Here is a 21,166-nt window from a genome sequence, read left to right as displayed (position 1 = left end):
GGGAGAGGGAGGGGCTTGGGAGAGGGAGTTTTGTTCCCCCCCCGACCCCCGACCCCCGCCTTGACTTCCTCTTCCCTCTAGGAATCCAGCTCAATCCCCTTTAACCCTTGACAAGCCAGCGCCCCCAGCTTGCCCCTCCTTCTCTGTATGGTGTCCTGTGCCGGGGAGTTCCACAGGTGAACTCTGCCTTGCGTTTAATGTTATCTGCCCTGAATCTTCCAACATCCCGACTCCTTGGATGTCTTTGAGTTCCACTGCCAAGAGATGCAACTCTCCATCCACTTTCTCTAGGCCAGGATTGGATTTTGAAAATTGGGGGGGGGGGTCAGTAATTAGCTAATTGGGAACCACTGCTCTGAAGTCTAATCTAAAGAGCCCCAAAGGCTGCAACCTTTCTTCATAGCCAAGTCTGCCTGGATCATTTTGGCAGCCCTTTTCTGACCCTTTTCCAACTCCTCAAACTTCCTTCATGAGGCAACTGCACCCCCCATGAGGTTACGCCATAGATGGGTGACCAGGGGGGGCTGCAGGGCTCTGTCCGGGGCCTGTTGTTGCTCCATCTGTCGATCTTTGATGGAGGAAATGAGGGGATGCTCATCCAGTTTGCAGATGACACCAAACTGGGAGGGGCAGCTAATGGCACAAAGGACAGAATTGGGATTCAAGATTACCATTTACAGATTGGAGAACTGGGGGCAAGTTAACAAAATTAATCTCAATAGGGACACTTGTTATTTTTTTTTGACGGGGAATGTGTGTAGAATTGCCTAAAGAATGTGTAAGTACAAATAAAAATGATTGCTAAGTATTCAGTTATATATATTATTAGGTATGACCTATACATATTTTCGGGACGCGGGTGGCACTGTGGGTAAAACCTCAGCGCCTAGGACTTGCCGATCGCATGGTTGGCGGTTCGAATCCCCGCGGCGGGGTGCACTACCGTCATTCGGCCCCAGCGCCTGCCCACCTAGCAGTTCGAAAGCACCCCCGGGTGCAAGTAGATAAATAGGGACCGCTTTCCAGCGAGTGCTGCGCTGGCTCACCAGATGCAGCTTGTCACACTGGCCACGTGACCCGGAAGTGTCTGCGGACAGCGCTGGCTCCCGGCCTCTAGAGTGAGATGAGCGCACAACCCTAGAGTCAGTCTGGCAAGACTGGCCCGTACGGGCAGGGGTACCTTTACCTTTTTATACACATTTTATATTAAATTTTGTATTACAATCACACACACACACACATTGACAAGCACCTCTAGGCCACTGGAGGTGATTCTACTACTGTTATGGATGTGTGTGCCATGCTGACCTGGTTGGTTTGTGCCCTTCACACTGATGAGCGACCCACATGCAGGATTCAAGGGGAGGTTGCCTGGCCGGCGGCCAGAGACGGCTGGCTGCAGAACCTGAAACTGATCCTTCACTCACCAAGCTCAACTGCGGAGCCTCTTATTCCACAGAGCGACAATATCAAAAAGGCTCAGCCTACTGATCAAGTGTGCAGGTGTTGGATCACACAGGAAACCCTGACTCCCAAAGGTCATCTAGTCCAATTCCCTGCAAAGCAGGAATCTCAATGAAAGCATCCATGACAGACAGCCATCCAACCAACCTCTGCTTAAGAACTTCCATTGAAGGAGAGTCCATCACCTTCCAAGGGAGTCTCTTACTGTCAAGAAAGTTCTTCCTGATGTTCAGTCGGAATCTCCTTTCTCGTTTGTTCAGATGCTGCCCTCGGGAGCAGCATAAATCTTCCACCTTGACCCCCCCAGGGGTCCGACTCGCCCTGCTGCCTTTGCCCCAGATGCACCACAAACCAAAGTGAACATGCAGTATAAAGAAATTTTATTGAATGTCTTTTGTATTAAAAAAAACCAAATCCCCAAACCTTCCTCCCCTCAAAACACAAACACATAAAAAAAATAGAATATGGAGGCTCCTCAGTCCAGAAGGCAGTGATGCGCAGAGCGGGGAACGTCTGTTTCGGGGATCACAGCGCCCCCCTTCTCAGCCCCCAATTCACCCACCACCGTTGACCAGGGCGGATCCAGCGGCCCCTCAGGAACTGGGTTCGGATGGCACCTTCTCCTCGTCTGGGGGACAGTCCACAAAGTCCGCCAACATGGCTTCTGTTTCATCCACTTCTGTGCCCTGCAGGGGAAGAGAATTAGGTGGGGTCACTTCATTGCAGCTGGCATGGCAACTCACCCCACCACCCACCGGAGGTATCCCCCCACAAGGCGTCTAGTAAATATATTAGGGCGCTTAGCTGAACAAAGTTTTGAAGACTGGCGGAAAAGACAGCATTTCAGCACTCAATCTAAAAAAAGACGTACACACAGAGAGCAAACCCAGAATGCAGGCCTTGGAGAATCACAGAGTTGTGGGCCTCCCAAGGCTCATCTAGTCCAACCCCCGAAATGCAGGAATCACAGCTGAAGCATCGCTGACAGGCGGCCATCCAACCTATTAAAAAACCTTCCGAGGGAGTCGCTCTGCCACTGATGGGCTCTTACCCTCAGGAAAGCCTAAACGTTGAGTAGCCCCTTTCTTGGAATTTGAAACCATGGGTTCGGATCCTGCCCTCCAGAGCTTGCTCCTTGTGACAACCCTTCAGATACTGGAAGTCGGCTCTCACGTCTCTTTTCCAGGCTAAACATCTCCATCTCCCCCCAGCTGTTCCGCATAAACAAGGCTTGGTTTCCAGACCCTTCAAAAACCTGCTCACCCTCTTCTGCGCACCTTCCAGCTTCTCACCCATATCCTTCTGGAACTGGGGTGCCGAAAATTGGGCCCAGGTGGGGTCTGACCATTGTTCCCAGCTGCCACTGCAAGACCCCTCGCTGCTCCCCCCAAAGTTGGAGAGACTGCAGAACACCCACTACCTCCCACCCCACCACCTGCACAATAAAGCATCCCAGCTCCAGACTTGGGAACCTGCCCTAGACACACCCTCCCTCCAGGCTCTCCGCCGCCCCAGAGAGGACTTTTTCTGCCACTCAAAGTGTAGCCAGGATTGTCTGGATTGTTCTCCTGCTGGCTTCCCAAACCAGAATGGTTTTAGCGGTTGCTGATAAAGAGTACAGCAAAGAAGCCTGCTTGATCTCAAGAGGCGGGGAGTTCCAAAGGGCAGGGGCTGCCAGAGTTCTTACAAAGGCAGAACGGGTGTCGTGCGGCGCCTGCAGCAGGGCCAGATCCGCCGGCTGAACTGGCCAAGTGGGAGCACGTGGGGCAAAGCGATCTCACAGGTAAACTCCTTTCAGACAACAACCCACATTACGAAGAGCATGCGAGTTCCTGTTCTGTTTTCGGTTTTTTGCTGTGTTAACTGTTCAGAAGCCTAAATGTTGTTGCTGCAAACTTTTCTGATTGACAATTTATCATTATCATCATCATCATCATCCTTTTGCAAACCACTTTGAGGTTTACTTATTTGCTTCATAAAATCTTTATGTGGTTTCACTGAGAAAACCTTTCTGGCTTCAAGGCTTTTCCCTCTACAACCAATCAGCGAAGAGATTTTGTGAAGCAAAACAAATGAATAAATAAATAGAAAGCAGCACTGTGTAGAAGTCAAACAAACAGCTTAATTTGGAAAGAGAGAAGAGCCAACTCTAAACTGATATAATTTCACTCCCACTTTCGCCCTTTCTTGGAAGGGGGAGAAGTTCAGACCCGGGACAGAGGACAGAACCAGAGAACTGTGAGAATCTGGAAGGGGATCCCAAGGGATCATTGTTCTGATTTTTATTATGCATTTTGCGCTTATTAGATTGTAATTGTACACTGCGAAAGCCCTGAGATCTAGGGGTCTACAAATTTACCAAACCGAACAAAACTCTCCACCTGTAATGCCTTCATACTTGGAATGATGGAGTCATAGAACTGAGAAGTTGGAAGGACCCCCCGGAGGGGGGGGCACCTAGTCCCACCCCCTGCAGTGCAGGAATCTTTTGCCCAGCGTGGGGCTTGAACCCAGGACCCTGAGATGAAGGGTCTCCTGATCTACCGACTGAGCCGTCCCAGGCTCCTTTCTTCAACGCCACACCCTGAGCTCCACTAGCGCCCCAGAGTGGAAGATGCACCATACAGAGTTCAGTTAACGAAGGAATATTCTTCCCCACATGTGCGGGGGGGGGGGGGAGCCGTGCCCTCTCTTCCCGCCCTGCCCCTCATGCCCACCTCCTCGCCCGGCGGCGGCTCCTGCTTCTCCGACTCCGCCCGCAGCCCTGCAGCCTCGGGGGCCGCCCCTCCTGGCTCTCTCCGGCCCCCTTCGTGCACCACCACTTCCTCCTCCTCCTCTTCCTCCTCCTGCCCCTGTGGAGGCGTGGTCCGGGGGGCAGCTGCAGCCGCGGGACCCTCCTGCTCCTCCTGGGGGGGCTGCTTCTCGCCCTGCTCCTCCTCCAGCTTCACGGAGGGCAGGGGGGCCGCGCTGGGGAGGGGGGGCTGCCCTTCGGCCGTCCGCAGAGGAGATGCCTGGCCTTCTGCCTTCCCCGGGTCCCGCTCCAGCCGGCCTCCTTCCTCCTCCTCCTCTGCCATTTCCTCTGGGGGGTGGAAGGCTTCCTCGTCCACCTCCATCAGGAGTCCGGCGGCCGCCTCTTCGTCTTCATTTTCTTCCTCTTCCTCCTCCTCCAACTTGGGGGGCTCGTCCTTGATGGGCAAGAGCTCCGGCGGCTCCTCGTCGCTCCGGTGGGGCGGCAGTGGGGGCGGCAGTGAGGGCAGCACCCTCCGCTCCTCCTCCTCCCCGTCTTCCTCCTCCTCCTCCTCTTCTGTCAGGCCTTCCTCCTCGTCCTCTTCCTCCTCCGTCAGGCCTTCCTCCTCGTCAAACTCCTCGTCCTCTTCCTCCTCCAGATCCTCCCCAAACTCCTCATCCTCCTCGTCGTACTCTTCCTCCTGGCCAGCAAAAAAAATAAGGGGGTGGGAGAGAATCAGGACTGTAGTGTTGGGAGAGGGCCACCCAAAGGCCATCCAGCCCGACCCCGGTGCGCAGGAACCACAGCCTGATGGGCACCCAGCGAAGGGCAGCCTGCTACCTTGTGAGGGACATGGCTGAGGGTCATGCAGCCCAACCCCTTGCCACCCAGGGCAGAAAGAAACATGGCTGCCAAGGAGCCCCTTGCCCTCATCCCGCAACCCCTGATCGGGGCCCAGAGCAAGCCCCGTCTTCACCTGTCAGGTGGGGGGCTGACAGCTGTGGCTTGGGGTGATGTCAACATTAGAGACCAAAGTGTCTGTTTTTGATTTTAAAAACAGTATTTCAATATGAACGGCATTTAACCTCAAGACGAAATCCATCAGGGAATGACTTGTGTGAGGCTCCCGTGTGCTGACATTTTTCAACCCTTGTGCTCTCTAGGCCATAAACTAAAACTCCTATCTAACCCCCAAAGTGGCAGAAACAGCCAGTGGTGATGTTTTCCTAAGTCTGCTTCACAAGCTGGCAATCCAGCATCTTCTTGAAGCTTCCCCAGATGTCCCAGGGAAGTGAGAGTGGGGCTGCCCAAGGCCTGCCAAGGGCGACAACTGAGACCCAAACGGCCTGAGCACTTGGGGGTGTAAAGACTGGTACGGAGCCAGGCGCGTTTTACATCCCATGACCTGTAACCCTTCTCAATGTACACTGAAAAATGTTTGACGTTTTATGGCTCTCTGCGTGCGATTTCCCCCGGGGGGAAAGCAGGGATGAATATGACCCACAGGGTCACAGCACCACCCGCCCCACAAGCCCTGCCTCTTCGCTGCCTGGCCATCATAATAAAAAATAAGAATTAACATGCCACCGGTCTGACCGGCCCCTGCCTCCCAGGGCACCTCTTCCTCGTCCTCTTCAAAGTATTCCTCGTCCTCCGGGTAGTCGTCTTCATCGTCCTCTTCCTCCTCGCTGCTGTTGATGTTGATGACGGTGGGGTCTTCCTCCACCAAGGCGGGGAACGGGGGGTCCATGGCTGCGGGGGAAGGGGAGGTGGGCAGCGCCAGCACAGCGACGGGGGCAGGGGGCAGAGGGACACCCAGGGAGAGGGGCGGGGCAGGCGGCTCCGGAGGGGTCTCCTCGGAGGCTGGCGGGGGGGAAGGGGGGGCCGGCGGGGCTGGCGGAGGAGCGGGCGGGGTGGGGACCTGGGCTGCGGTGGCCGCCACTACCATGGCGCTCCCGGGGCCCTGGCCAAGCTGCCCCTTGGGCACGATGACCACGGAGTCGTCCGAGTCGCTCTCCAGGGAGATCTCCACGTCCTCCTCCTCCTCCTTGTCGTAGTGGACAAAGACCGAGCGGCGCAGCTTGGCGCCCAGAGCCGCCTCGGCTGCCCCGGGGGACGTGGGCAGGGAGGGCTCCTCGGGGGCCAGGCGGGGGGGCAGCTGGGCGGGGGAGCCCATGCCTGGGGGGGGCAGCCCCAGGGGGTTGGCTGCCGAGGAGGCGGGGGGAGGGAGGAGGAGGCGGGGGGCCGAGAAGGGGGCCGGGGGCGCCGGGCGGAAGGGCGAGGCCAGGGCGGGGGAGAGCTCCGAGGGGCCCGGAAGGGGGGCCTGGGGACCCCCTGGGGGGGCGGCCAGAGGGAGCTGCAGGGAGGGCACCCGGGGGTGCAGGAGGGCGTTGCAGACAGCCAGGGCCTCTGTGCAGAAGGAAGAGACCTGCGGAGGGAGGAGGAAAAGAAATGCCAAATTGTTTTTATTATTTTTATTGTTGCATTTTTGTTATTACTGTTATAATTTTTAATTTGCAAACCGCCTTTCATCCGCTGATCTCCGGGCCGTTCACAACATAAAAATACATGACGAAAGCAGAAAACACAGATTAGGTTATGTCCTTATTTATACACAATATTGTTATTTATACCTAACTGGACTCAATTTCATTTAGGAGATAAAAATAAGAGCAGGCTGAAGACTTAAGGGGGTGGGGGAGAAACAACAATTAAAAAATGATTAAACATCCACAGAATTAAAGCTATACACCCACCCATTAAAACTATGCAAATAATTACAGCACGATTAGAGGTGTGATCTCCTTTCTGATGCACAGATACGGGGAAATGGAGGGAGAGGACAAACGGGAAATGTATCTCCCATCTGCATAAAAGGAAGGGTTTTGGGTTGAGCCTAGATCAGAACCAGGACACATAGAGGAGAAAATGGGGTGGGGGGAGATTCAGGTCAGAGAACAGCCAGGAAATCCAGGGAGCTGGGGCTAAAGGAGAACTATTTCAAAACTGCCTATTAATGGTATTTGAGCACCGTATAGACTGAACTCAATATGCCAGTCAAGAGCAGACAAATGCTGGAGACCCGGATTAAATAAAGCAGAGGACGCACACGTCTTTCAGAATTGTTCCCAAAAAGAAATATTCCAGAAATTGGTGCAGGCCAATATATCTGACATGCCGGGATATCTTACACCCTCAGGACCTGATGTATTACGCTATTTTAGTATTTTTTTGGAAGCCACCCAGAGTGGCTGGGGAAGCCCAGCCAGATGGGTGGGGTATAAATAAATTATTATAGATTATTATAATTATTATATTATTATAATTATTATTATAATTATTCCAGAAAATGAAAGAGAAATAACGCTCAACCTCATTGCTGCGGCTAACCTATAAATGGTTTTGAATGGGAGAAAAGGCCATTTCTTACTCTAGTTGAACGGAGGGAAGAAACTGGGTTTGTGGCAGCTACAACTCACCCCCACCTTCTTGCAAAAGAAAACCTACTAAAGCAGCAGCCCCACAGGCTTGGGGGGGGGAGTGGGCCTTTTCTGTGCTGCTCTGGAGCAACAAGCTCAAGGATCAAGCCCAACCTTAAGCTGCTTCCAACCAACTGTAGCAGTTACTGCCTTACCTTGGTTTACTTTCTAATAATAATATTATTACAGGTGAAACTTGAAAAATTAGAATATCGTGGGAAAGTTCCTTGATTTCTGTAATCCAACTTGAAAGGTGAAACTAATAAATGAGTTACAGATAGGTAGCCGTGTTGGTCTGCCATAGTCAAAACTTTTGTTTTGACTAATAATAAAACTTTTGTTTTGACTAATAATAAAACTTTTGTTTTGACTAATAATAAAACTTTTGTTTTGACTAATAAATGAGATAGACTTGTGACATACAAAGCGAGATCTGTCAAGCCTTGATTTGTAATCATTGCGATGATCATGGTGTACAGCTGATGAAAACCCCAAATTAACAACCTCAGAAAATGAGAATATTCAAGGAAATCAGCAAAACAAGGATTGCAAATCGAGCAAGGCTGGACCTCTGAGAAGTAGAAGCACATCTCGCTTTGCATGTCGTGAGTCGATCTCATACATTAGTTTTGCCTTTTAAGTTGAATTACTGAACTAAAGGAACTTTTCCACGATATTCTAGTTTTTTGAGTTTCACCTGTATTATGTATATGCTGCCCATTTGACCGCATTGCCCCAGCCACTCCTGGGCGGCTTTCAACAAAATATTAAAACATTAAAAACTCAAAACATTAAAAACCACCCTGTATTATTTATGAATAAAGTAAAGCAATTCTTTTAGGAAACATTTAACAGGGCCCAGCCAGGGGGCTGACTTCCTGCCTCCAGGACTGGCGAAGGGGGAGAGGAGGATGGACGGATGGGCTGGCGAAGGAGGAACCTCCAGGCTGCGAGGCAGTCTACCTGCTATGCAGAGACTAGGCCCTCCAGGTGGGGGGGGGGGAGATGCCCAAGGTGGGGAGGGGGCTCTTCCCTTCCTGCCCTGCTCCCCGGCTTCCCTTTGGGCCAAACCCCAAGTGAGTGTTGGGGGGAAAAGAGAGAGAGAGAGAGAGAGAGAGAGAGAGAGAGAGAGAGAGAGAGAGAGAGAGAGAGAGAGACTCACCTGGAGGTTGGGGTCGGCGCGCCCCTGGCTGAACAAGCGGAGGGCGCAGTGGAAAGGGGGCGGCCAGGAGGGCGGGGGGGCCAGGACCAGCGCCAGCAGGAGGCGGTGCAGCTCCCTACGGCAGGGGGCGCTGGCGTAGGGGGACCCCGGGGGGGTCTCGGCCTGAGCCAGGCGGATGAGCAGAGGGACCACCAGCTCCTGCAGCCTCTGTGGGGAGGAAGAAGATCAAGAGAAGTTGCTTTTTTGGGTGGGGGGGACATGCAAGACGGTCTGGGGGATCCTCCTGGCCCTCATGGCGGAAGGGGGGTTCCCTAGCCCCCACCCTGAGGAAAAGGAGGCGGACGGTCAACCAACAGACTCCCTGCCCTGCTCTGACTATCAGTCTGTCCTGTATCTTGTGTTTTATGCTGGAAGCTGCCCTCTCGCCTCTCCAACAAAGGCAGGGATATAAATTTAACAATTAAAAATGTCGCTTCAGGTTGTTCTGACCAACGCCCCCCCCCCCACAACAAAGTGGCTGGTCAGCTTATTTATTTCATTTCATAAAATTTACACACCCCCGACTGTAAACAAATCAACCTCGAAGCAGCTTCACAAAGAGAATAAAATAGCCACTGATTTAAGGAACCATTTACAACATTCAACAGGACTGAAATCAACAAACAGATTCTCCTTCCCCTCATCTTTCATCAAACTTCTCTGTCTCATTTTCCCGCACTGAAAGCTCCTTGGGGAGAGACGCCACCGGCCAACCACCACAGCACTGCGAGGGGAAGGCTCTCTCCGGAAACCAAGAGCTGGGCCTCCAGGACTGGCACTCCACCCCACCCCCTTGCCTGGCAGCCCAGACCCCCAAGTCCCCCAGGGCTGCCCCACAGCCCCCTCACCTTGTGGACCTGCTCCTTCATCAGGCTTCCGGTCAGGAGGACGGCACGGCTCAGGCCTGGGGGGGGGGGGAGAGAAGAGTTGAGTCGGGGGAGTGAGTTTGGGGGGAGTGGGACTGGAAGAAGCAGAGCCCCAGGCCTGGCCCCCTCTCCACCCCACTGCTCACCTACAGGTCTCCTTACCTCGCAAGGCGGCCAGGCAGGTGCTGCTGTTGGCCTGGGAGTCCTGCTTGGGGTGCAGGGACCCCAAAGGCCCCAGGTCAGACAGCTTGGGCTTCTTGGGGGCGCTGGGCTTCAGGTCCGAGGCCGGCCGGCTGTCCCGCATCTGGACGGGGTCAGAGAGAGAAGGGGATGGGGAAGTTCTGGATGTTTTATTCTGCTTTTATAGTTGCTGGAGGCCACAGAGAGCGGCTGGGGCAGCCCAGTCAGATGGGTGGGATACGAATGACAAAATAGTAATTATTGTTGTTATTATTTTAAAAAGAGGAAGAGAGGCCTTGAACCGGAGGCCAGGAGGGAGGGGTGGGGGAGAGAATTCATCAGCGCAGCTCAAATACTTCATTCGTATCAAATTTCAATTTGAGATTTTCCCCTAATACAACCAGATTGCAGCTACTTAAGATGCAAAACAAGGAAAAGAAGCAGAAGAAAATAAGAGATAAAGGGAGAGGAAAAGAGATGGAAAAGAAAGAAAGAAAGAAAGAAAGAAAGAAAGAAAGAAAGAAAGAAAGAAAGAAAGAAAGAAAGAAAGAAAGATTAGCAAAAGAGGGAATATTTTCCATGCACTAGATGAAAATATAATTATTTAAAAACACCAGTCAAGTCAGTACAACAAACTATCAGCTCCACTCTCTGTTCAACAAGATTTCCTGCAGCATCTCGTGGTCCTTCATTTCCTTTCCCCTTTCCAATACTTCTTTTTTCATTGGGGGGGGGCTCACCTTGAGGGTGTCGGCCGGGGGGCTGATGTCGCTGATCAGGTGACCCAGCAGGGCCTCGCTCTGGGTCCTGGGTCCCTGCAGGATGCCACAGGCCGCCCCAGCCGTCTGGACCCACAGATCCAGGACTTCGTAGAGCCGAGTCCGCACCGCACTGAGGAGGAAGGAAGAGGAGCTGGAAGAGGGGGCAGCCGGGCAGGCCCCACACCTCACCCATGGCAATGCAGAATTGGAAGGGGCCCCCAAAGGTCATCCAGCCCAACCCCCTGGAACACGGGAATCGCAGCTAGAGAACCCCGGACAGGGGGGCACTGGAACTCTGCTTAAAAACCTCCAAGGAAGGAGGAGAGGCCCAGAGAGAGAGAGGAAGGCCTGACCCAGGCAACCCTGCAGGGGTGTCGCTAATGCTGGACTAGGCAGGGAGGCAGTAACTGGTCTGTTGGGGGGGGGAGGCAGCTTTCTGGAGAGACAGTGTGGCATCGCTGTGAGGACTGTCGGGGTCCGGATCCCCCATCTTGGCTGTGATGCGCACTGGGAGACCTCAAGGGCTGGCCGCTGCTTCTCAGCCGAAACTCCCTCGCAGGGCTGCTGTGGGGAGAACCACAAACACGCCCCCTCGCTCCCTCCTTCTCTAGGCCCCCCCCCCGGGGTGGTGGTACACATTGGCCAGAGCAGCAAGGGCCCCCCTCTTCCTCGGCTCCCCACACACCTGTAGGGGCGCTCCTGCCCGGGGGGGAAGAGGTCTCGCCCGCTGCTCCAGGTGGTCAGGACCTGGGGGAAGAGGCGGCAGAAGGTGGCCCCAAAGCGCACCAGGCGGGGGCCGCACCTGCAAAGGGAAAGCGAGAGGGGGGGCGTCAGAGAAGGGACAGTCGGGGGAGGGTGGAGCCGGTGGGGGTGCCCAACGCCCTCTCCCCTCGACTTACGCCAGGATGAGCGCCGAAAGGAGGTCCAGGGCCTCCAGGTGGACAGAGGGCAGGAGGAGCATCCGCAGCGGGCCGTCCCCAAACCAGCTCTGGAAGGGAGGGGGAGAGGGGGGGTCAGGGGCGGAAGGGAGAAGCACCCCCCCCCCACACACACAATCGGCCGTGCAAGCAAAGCCAAGCCCCCAATTCCCACCCCCCATTATAAAGTGACCAAGGTCACAGGATGACTCTGCCTACTAGGCTTCATTACTATTTCTAGTATTATTGTAAGCAGTAATAGCCATAGCCGTAGCCATAGCAGTAAACCTCCATTCTACTAAGCTTCATTATCCCTTAAGGCAGTCCTGGCCGAACTTGGCCCTCCAGCTGTTTTTGGTCTACAACTCCCATCATCCCTAGCTATCAGGACCAGGGGTCAGGGATGATGGGAATTGTAGTCCCAAAACAGCTGGAAGGCCAAGTTTGGCCAGGACTGCCTTTAGGGATAAGTTTTCAAGTGATATATATATATATATATATATATATGCAGGTTTTGGTGTCCTCGGGTGTCTTCCCGTGTAAAAGTTGGGGTGTCTAGGCGACGTTTCGACGAGGTCTCACTCGTCATCTTCAGGCTGGTGCTTTCGGCTTCTTGTTACTGGAACAGAGCAGAATCTCAGTGTTTGAGTTCCTATAAATACTGTTGAGGGGGTGTGGTGTATAGCCTCCAATGTTCTGGGCAGAGAGGAAGTTCCCAGGCTAGTGTGCCTTTTCTTCTTTTGTTCCTTAATTACTTGAGGGATATCTTGAGTGATTTCTTGAGTGATATCCTGAGTACCACTTAGGTGGGTCATTAGGTGTGGATTAGTTGCTAAAGTCTTTGTGTCTTGACCTCTTGAACTTTGTGAAGAGTTTTTCTGAGAAGATGGCTGTACTGCACTTAGTTGTGCTCTGGCTTGGCTTCGTGTATAGGGGCGAGCTGTGGTTTTGTGGCCTGTGTCAGCCAGATCTGTGTAGGGATTGCAGGGGGGTGCAGCATCCGGAGGTGCCACCATGGTTTGGCTACTGGATGGTGTCTGTAATTTATCTGTGGAGAGGGTCTGGGTTTGGGTCTGGTGTGGTTGATTGGTGATAGCGTTCTGTGTGCCTCTGGATCTGGTGTCAGTTTTTGTGGGGAGGGCTAATTTCCAGATGTCTGGCAAGCGGGATGTGTCGTCACGCTTGTTCATGTTGTGAGGGTGTTTCTCTATCTCGATGGCTTCCATGATTATTCTCTTGTGGTGATGTTCCATGTTAAAGAGCAATTTGGAATCTGCAAAATTAATTTCGTGTCCTGTTTCTTTCATGTGTTGGAAAAGAGAGGAAGTTTTTTCTTCTTTTTTGACGGCATTCTTGTGTTCTGCGATACGTGCATTTATTCGTCTGTTTGTTTGTCCAATGTACGTGGCTGGGCAGACTTTGCAGGGTATTTCATAGACCCCTTGGTTTTCCAACTGGATTGTATCCTTGGGGTTTCTGAGGATATTGGCTATTTTTTGGTTGGTGCAAAAGGCTGTTTTGATATTGTGTTTATGGAGGATTTTGCTAATTTTATCTGTAGTGCCCTTGATATAAGGAAGGAGGGCCATGCCATTGTTTTCTTCTGTGTCTTGGTTTTTGGGGGGTGTTTCTTTTTGGATTAGCTTCGTAACCCTGTTTTGCTGGTATCCATTGGCAATTAACACATTTGAGAGATTCTGTAACTCAGTTGTCAAGTGGTCTTTGTCAGCCAGGCGTTTGGTTCTGGAGATGAGAGTCTTGGCTACGGAGTTTATTTGTGCAGGGTGGTGGTGTGATTGTGCATGTAAGTAGCGGTTGGTATGTGTTTTTTTTCCGGTAGATAGTGTGTCCTAGGGAGCCATCAGGTTTTTTGTAGATTAGGACGTCAAGGAAGGGAAGTTGGTTGTTGGCTTCTATTTCCATAGTGAATTGTATTTTGGGGTGTAGGCTGTTGAGATGTGTGAGGAAGCTATCCAGTTTTTCCTTCCCGTGTGGCCAAATTACAAAGGTGTCGTCAACATATCTGAGCCAAAGTTTGGGTTTGTGTTCTGACTTGTCTAAAGCATTGGTTTCAAAGTGTTCCATGTACAGGTTTGCGATGACCGGTGAGAGGGGTGATCCCATAGGTGCTCCTTCTATCTGTTTGTATCTTTGTCCATTGTGGATGAAGTACGTGTTGGTTGTCCATTGTGGATGAAGTACGTGTTCCTCTCTGCCCAGAACATTGGAGGCTATACACCACACCCCCTCAACAGTATTTATAGGAACTCAAACACTGAGATCCTGCTCTGTTCCAGTAACAAGAAGCCGAAAGCACCAGCCTGAAGATGACGAGTGAGACCTCGTCGAAACGTCGCCTAGACACCCCAACTTTTACACGGGAAGACACCCGAGGACACCAAAACCTGCATATATATATATATATATATATATCCCATTGCAAAAAATAAAATCATTACAAAAGAAGTAACAATTCTGATTGTAATAATTTTGACAATGTAACAAGTATATATGTAGCTTTTACGTTCACATATGCATCATGACATTAACGCATTACAGCAACATATAATTCTGCTATACTTTGTTATTCCTTAAATGTAAGCTTGTAAGTCATTTACATTTTTTTGGCATAAATATTCAAAGCATGCATCCATGTACAAAACGGCCATTTAAGGAGCACACCAGTTTGCTACTGCACTGGCCGCAGGGGGTCAAATTAGAGGAATTAAAACTGCATAAGGGGTTCACCTTGCCCTGGAATTCTACCTTCCAATAACAAACATGCCCCATTTTCCATTCAGTCTTTACGATGCCCCCTCCTCCAGCCCCTCTTTGGTCCGGGTTGCAAGGAAGGAGGTCCCTACTAGGCACTTCCTGACGGAAGCAGCTGTTTGATAGGGGAGGGGGCTTCCTTGGAGGGAGGGGGGCTCCCTTTCCTTGGCAGCTTTCCAGAAGAAGCGGGAGGCCCATCGTCTTGGATGCTTTAGCTGAGGTTCCTGCACTGCAGGGGGTTGAGCTAGATGAGCCCTGGGGGGCCCTCCCAGCTTCCAAACTCTTCTGAGCATAATTCAAAGTGTTGGTGCTGACCCTGAAAGCCCTCAACGGCCTCAAAGGCCCAGTAGACCTGAAGGAGTGTCTCCACCCCCATCGTTCTGCCCAGACAGTGAGGTCCAGCTCCGAGGTGGTTCCCTCCCTGCGAGAAGCCAAGTTACAGGGAACCAGGCAGAGGGCCTTCTGGGTGGTGGCACCCGCCCTGTGGAAGGCCCTCCCACCAGATGTCAAAGAGATAAACAACTACCCAACATTTAGAAGACATCTGAAAGGAGCCTCCTTTAGGGAAGCTTTTAATGTTTAATAGGTAATTGTATTTTAATCTTCCTTTGGAGGCCGCCAAGAGTGGCTGGGGGGGGCTGTGTGCCCCCTCGGCTTGGGAACCTGCCCCACCCTGACCCCAACGCTGCCCCCATGGCTACTCACGATGTTCTTCGTGGAGATGTTGAGGGCGCGGCAAACGAGGTCTAGGATGTCTTGAACCGGGACGGAGACGGGAGCCACAAAGTCATTACTGGAACGGCAAATGAAGCGCTGGGTTTAAGGGGGGGGGTCTCAAGTACAGCGGCAAGGCTGGAAAGGCGGGGGGGGGAGAGGGGCTCCCGACCTGAGCATCTGGCAGAGGCATTTGGCCAGTCCGGAGAAGCGGTGCTTCAGGTGGAGGATGAAGTTCACCTCTCCATCTTCGGGGGTCGGGAGCAGGATCTCCACGCCAGGCCCTTCGTAGTGCAGGGGATCTGGAGGAGAAGGAGGGGGAACGGGGGGGGGGGGGGAGAGAACCCATCAGAACCCCCAAAGGTCATCTATCCCAACCTGCAGAAGGACAGCTCTAAAGTGGCCTGCAAGGTGGTCCAATGTGCAGCACTTGGCAGCATTCAAAAAGAAACATCTTACAGCACTTAAACATTCGTTTTTCGTGCATTTTTACTTATTAAAGCTCTATTCCGACCTATACCCAAATACATCTGTGTATCAGTTCAATTTAATAATTAAATACATTAAATCTACAAACTCTATTTATTGATATATATTTAATTAAGTATATGAATCGCGTATGTTAAATATATGGCAGGCCTTTCCATTCCCAGTACGGAAATTTAATTCAGCGTGTGGCTCGCGGGTTCTGCGATCTGAGAGGTTGGACTGCCCTGGTCTAAGATGCTCATTTAAAGTGCCGATAAGGAACAAAAATTAAGAACATGTTGCACAAAGAATCTTTGATCTCAGGTAAGAGCTTGAGGGTTGGGAGATATCTGGTTTTCAACATCGCGATACATCACCAGCTAAACATTGCGATATACTGAAGCATCACAATCTCTGAGACTTAGATGGCGCTCTGGAGAGGTCCTGACCGGCCTCATGGTTTTTCCTTCCTTGTGATTTTTGCATAACACCCACCCACCCACCACGATTTGTGATATATCACCAGGCCAAAAATTACGAAACCTATATCACGATATGGGCTTCAAACCAGTTTTGGATGATATATGGATATATTGCTTGGCCCTACTAGACTGAGGTAAGAGGGTGCTTCTTGCAATTAAAAGAGGCCCCCCCCCAAAAGACGGTAGGAGAGCGACTGCAAGCTCTTTTAAAATACTGGACCACAAGGACAGTATTTTAATTTTTTAATTTTATTAATACAAGCTCATAGGCAATACAGTAAAAGTCATAAGTGCAGCAGACAAAAAAATAATATAGAAATAAATTAAATAAAATTGAGACACAACGGGGAGGAAGACACAGAAATCAACTGAGAATACAATACTGTACTCTCAAAAATGAAAAGAAAAGGAAAAAAGGGGGGGTCAATTCAGTTCTCAATAAAATCTGCCCCCATATTTATCTGTGGAGCAGCAGGTTTAGTGGGCTGTTCATGGGAGAAAAACTTATACCACGCTGAGTAGAAACTTAAGGACTCTTGCTTCTACAGAATCACAGAACGGAGGACTTGGAAGGGACGCCAGGGGTCATCTAGTGCAACCCCCGCAATGCAGGAAGGCAGGCCAACAGCCCAGACTTTTGCTCGCTCTTCCTCTGGGGAAGGAGTTCCTTGGGCTTCCAGCTGCAGCCAGATGGCCAGGAAAGGGGAATTGGGGCCGAGCAGCGGGGCTGAAACGCAATGATCACAACAGAGAGCGGTCTGGGATTTTGCCCGTCTCCTCCGCCGTCAACATCCATCACTGGTCCTGTTTCCGTCATGTGGGTTCCGCACAACACGTCAAATTGGCTCGTCAACAAAGCACTTATCTTAATTGCTCCCTCAAGGGCAGGAGACGCCCCGGCCTCAAATTAGCCGAAGGGGGGCATGACGTGAGCAGGTCTGCTGGGAATATGGCCCTGCAAAACAAGAGCCTCCTGGCTGGGGCTTAGTTTGCACCCCCCCCCCATGTGGGGCTTCCCTCGCACTTGATCCGGAAGCTGCCGTTGGTGCAGGATTCTGCAGCACAATTGCTGACAGGAGGGAGGTCTTATCGGCAGAGAACACCTGCACTGCCTGCAAATTTGCAACTGAATCGAGTTCAAGGTGTTGCTCTTGGTACAGGAAAGTCTTAGGAAATCTGGGACCAATTTACCTGCAATTTTTTGTGTGTTTTATTAATAACTAAGTAAATTCAGGGAAGTTTTAAATGTGTGACATTTTAATGTATTTTTAATCTTTGTTGGAAGCTGCCCAGAGTGGCTGGGGAAGCCCAGCCAGATGGACGGGGTACAAATAATAATAATAATAATAATAATAATTAATTTTTATGTGCCAGGCGAAAACATTCCTCTTAAGCCAGGCCTTTGGCAGATTAATATTATACAGCTATTTAAATGAGTCTGTGGAAAGGGGGAGGTTACTGTTTTGCTGTTCGGTTTTACTTATTGACTTGTTTTGATCCTGCATTTTCTGCAAACTGCCTTGAGATCTTACGATGAAGAAGCTGCATCTGGCGAGCCAGCGCAGCACACGGAAACGCTGTTTACCTTCCCGCTATAAAGCGGTACCTATTTATCGACTTGCACTTTGAGGTGCTTTCGAACTGCTAGGTGGGCAGGAGCTGGGACCGAGCAACGGGAGCTCACCCCGCCGTGGGGATTCGAACCGCCGACCATACAATCGGTGCCACAGTGTGAGAAAACAGCCCGGCTCCAAGGATCCCCCGAGGGTGGAGATGCCAAGGCGCCATCGTCGCAAGTAGCCGACAGCCAGGTGCAAAATGCGCCTGGCGAATTCCGAGCCCTGCTAACCCCCTCCCGGAAAGTAAGAGCAATATCAACATGAAAAGCATGAGGAGACGCACCTGTCTCTGCGCCCTCGTAGAGCGTCCCCAGCAGGCTGTGGAGCGTGGCCAGGAGGCAGTGGGCCTGCTGCCCCCAGCACTCGGTGTACTTGAGGCCCTGTGTGAAGCCGGCGCCCAGAGAGGGCAGGAGGGCGTAGCAGTCGCAGGCCAGCTGGGGGGAGGAGGAGGAGGCAGAGCATCAGTGGGGCAGCCCACAAGGGGAAAGAGGGAAGGGATCCCAAAGAGTCTGGGTTCAAATCCCCACCTCACAGAGTTCTCACGGGGATTCAATGAGGTCGAGGGCCTGGGAGACCTGGGTTCAACCCCCACCCCACCCCGCTGCTATGAAGCTCGGTGGGGGTAACTTCTCTCAGCCTGGCCTACCTCACAGGGTTGTTGTATGGATAAAGTGGGGGAGCTGCGTATGCCACCTTGGGGAACGAAGGCGGGCCGTAGAAATGGGATTTATAAAATATCCACGAAGCTTCTGACGGGGTCATTCAGGCCCTGCTGGTGGGATTCTTCCCCTTGGGGGCACCTGGTCGGCCAGGTGTGGGGAGGACGGGATGCTGGGCCCCTCTGGCCTGAGCCACCTGCTCTGGGGCTCTTCCCAGGTCCCACAAACACCCCCCTGCCCCCAGGGGAGTTTCCCAGTTTAAACCACAAGGTGGGGGTCCCTGCACAGCTGAAGGGAAGGCAAGAGAGGTTCGTTTTTACCTGTTGCAGGTGGGGCGTCTCTGCATCTACGCGGGCCAGGAAGTAGGCCGCCAGTTTGCCCTGGGAGGCAGGGAAAAAAGGATGGGGGGGGGGGAGAGGTCAGTGGGGATTCTGCAACCCAGTGCTGCTCCTCTGCCCCCTGAAACAGAAGACTTACCCGCAAAGAGCCACATGCCCTGGGGTAAAACATCATGCAGGCCTTGCTTCCTTCCAGGGTGGAAATCTGGCACTAGGAAGAGTCCCGGGGGGGGGCGAGGGGGGGGGTCAGAAAAGAGAAAAGGGTGAGATAAAAGTTTGCTCTCTTGTAACAGCCAGAGAAGCCAGATGTGGGGAGATCCAGGAGGGATCAATGAAAGCCCTTCTTCGTTGAACTGCGGAGCTCCCTGCCACAAGAGGCAGAGATGGGATGGCCCCCACAATAGAAGAGGACTGGTCAAATTTGTGGAGGAGAAGAGGGCTGCTGGTGGCTGTGCTCTGCCTCCACGGCCAATCCATGCTTCTAAACATCAGATACTGGAACACGCAGGAGGGGCAGCTGCTCTCGCACTCGAATCCTGAGTCTGGGTTTCCCATAATGGGCCCTTGGTTGGCCGCCGTGGCCTTTGCCTGACCGAGCAGCTGGTCTCTTCTGTCCTTATGGAGCCTCCAGCTGCAGAGGCAGTCTACTTCAACCCCTTGGTGCAAAGAGGTCTTTGGCCATTGGAACCTCACCCAGCCAGGCTCTGAGCTTCTTACGTAAGGAGCGGGGGAGTCACATTACGGGGGGGGGGGGTGCAGCTATTTAATTAGCACATTGATTGTTAAATTCTATTTAGACTGTTTCAATATTTATGTAAAAATTACGCTGAATTTCCGGTTTTACCAAGCTGGCTGTTTTGCCATACTAAACAATATTCATTCATTCAATTTGTGGGTTTTGTTTTATGCCTTCAGACATGTACATGGGGGGGGGATGCAGGCCACCCCCAGCTCCCCAACTGGGTTGGGGGTCTCACCTCGGGTTTGAGAGCCAGCAAGGAGGTGAGCAGCCCCGGGATGTGGTTGGTGCCGATGTCTCGTGCCAGCTCAGGGATCTGGCAGGAATACTCCAGCAGGTCACGGAGGATGAGGACAGCCAGCTCCATGGTGGGGGGCGGATCCTGAGACTTGGGGGGGGGGGAGAGGAGAAGAAATGAGGTTAGTTGGGGGGGCAGCTTTCCTCAGTCAAGGAGCATTAAGGCACCCAAAACCTCCGACCCACCCAGCCTTCCTGGCCACAGAAAGGGCAGCTTCTCCTGGTGGGTGCAGCTGTGGAGCTCTTGGGCCTGGGGGGGGGGAGCGGGTGGGGGGCACTGGCGCCCCCCCTCACCTGAATGAGGTGCTGCAGGCTGCGCAGCCAGCCCAGGCAGTTCTGGCTGAAGGCTTCTGTGGAGCTCTCGGTCACCAGCAGGGAGAGGATGCAGAGGCCCTCAAACCTTTGCAGGAAGAAGAAAAAGCAGGGCAGAATCAGAGGGCTGAAAGGGCCCCAAGGGTCATCCAAACCAACCCTGGCCAGACGATGATGTGTCAAGAGAAAAAGGTCCCAGTAGCCTGCGGGTGGTGGGGTTGGACTAGATGCCCCTTTGGGTCCCAATCCTGAGACACCTGGCCTCCAAGCCCCCACCCACAGCCAGCACGGCCCAGGGGCGACAGTGCTGCGCCAATTTTAGAGAGGTGCCGCAAGTTTCCCAGAAAGTGTGAAAGGGGGTGCTGGGAAATTGGTAGAGTGAGAAGAGACCCCCAGGGTCACCTATCCCAACCCCTTGCCAGGCGGGAATGGCAGCTCCAGAAGCCAGGACCAAGGACTGCAAGGGATGCTGGGAGTTGTGGTCCAGAGTGCCTGGGGGAGGGAGGGAGGGAGGGAGGCGGCTACTCACCGGGTTTTGATGGAGCCCAGGCGGGTGTTGCTGAGGCTCACCAGGCCCCCCAGGGTGGGCGACGCCTGCAGGGAGACAAAGGGAGCCTGTCAGAGGGGAGGCACTCTGCTCATGCTCAGGAGGCGCAAGGGGGATGCGCGGGACCCCCCCCCAGGGGAAAAGGCTATTCCGAGGGTGGGACCCGGCATGGGGGGGGGGCAGGTGGGGTAGTGGCTCCCCAATGGCGTCCTTGCTGCTCCCCCCCCCTCCCCGGCCCCCCCCTCTCTCTCACCTGGGCGCCCCCTCCCCCGCCGGCCTCCCTGGCGCAGCGCAGCAGCCCGGCCAGGCCGCGGGGCGTCTCCGGGGGGGTCCCGGCCTGGGCGCCCCCCCGCAGCAGCCCCGCCAGGGTCTCCAGCACCAGCCGCCCCGACGGCGCCGCCCCCCCGGGACCCCCCGACGCGGAGCAGGAGGAGGACCCCGCCGACAACCCCAACGCCGCCGCCATCGCGCCTCCCCACCCCCGCCAAGGGCGCATGCGCGGGGAGAGAGAGAGAGAGGCATGCCGGGAAGCGCCGGGGGGGGCCTGGAAACGCCCGCCGGGGAGGGGCTCCGCGAAACCGCCGCCGGAGCCTCGGGGCGCGTGCCGAGGGCGGCGCTCTGCA

At 53.3% G+C, this 21,166-nt stretch overlaps 1 protein-coding gene across 1 annotated transcript; it reads right to left on the bottom strand.

Annotated features, from left to right (window-relative positions):
• Positions 1 to 1,827: 1,827 nt before the first annotated feature.
• Positions 1,828 to 20,926, bottom strand: PELP1 (proline, glutamate and leucine rich protein 1). Its single transcript, XM_081884845.1, has 18 exons — positions 20,797 to 20,926; positions 20,526 to 20,590; positions 19,979 to 20,084; positions 19,626 to 19,775; positions 18,788 to 18,859; positions 18,631 to 18,690; positions 17,935 to 18,085; positions 15,255 to 15,384; positions 15,074 to 15,161; positions 11,579 to 11,667; positions 11,365 to 11,481; positions 10,659 to 10,809; positions 9,901 to 10,042; positions 9,721 to 9,776; positions 8,834 to 9,040; positions 5,811 to 6,620; positions 4,182 to 4,892; positions 1,828 to 2,150 (listed from the first exon to the last, which is right to left on the bottom strand). The coding sequence occupies exons 4-18, from the start codon at positions 19,752 to 19,754 to the stop codon at positions 2,058 to 2,060; spliced, it is 3,006 nt and encodes a 1,001-aa protein (XP_081740971.1). The 5' UTR covers positions 19,755 to 19,775; positions 19,979 to 20,084; positions 20,526 to 20,590; positions 20,797 to 20,926; the 3' UTR covers positions 1,828 to 2,057.
• Between the last annotated feature and the right edge of the window lie 240 nt (positions 20,927 to 21,166).

Source organism: Podarcis melisellensis (genome assembly GCF_964234715.1).
Source record: "Podarcis melisellensis genome assembly, chromosome: 13".
Classification (NCBI taxonomy): domain Eukaryota; kingdom Metazoa; phylum Chordata; class Lepidosauria; order Squamata; family Lacertidae; genus Podarcis; species Podarcis melisellensis.
The sequence above is the reverse complement of the archived record's forward strand: the minus strand, read 5'-3'. Positions and strand labels throughout refer to the sequence as shown.

What these genes read in the sequence shown, in the direction of transcription:
- PELP1 (XM_081884845.1), bottom strand. Translation starts at nt 19,754, where the DNA reads ATGGAGCTGGCTGTCCTCATCCTCCGTGACCTGCTGGAGTATTCCTGC. An exon ending in GGGCATGTGGCTCTTTGCGG is followed by an intron (nt 18,691 to 18,787) that starts GTAAGTCTTCTG and finishes CCTGCCTCCCAG; the next exon opens with GGCAAACTGGCGGCCTACTT. An exon ending in AGCCGCCGCCGGGCGAGGAG is followed by an intron (nt 2,151 to 4,181) that starts GTGGGCATGAGG and finishes CTTCCCCTGCAG; the next exon opens with GGCACAGAAGTGGATGAAAC.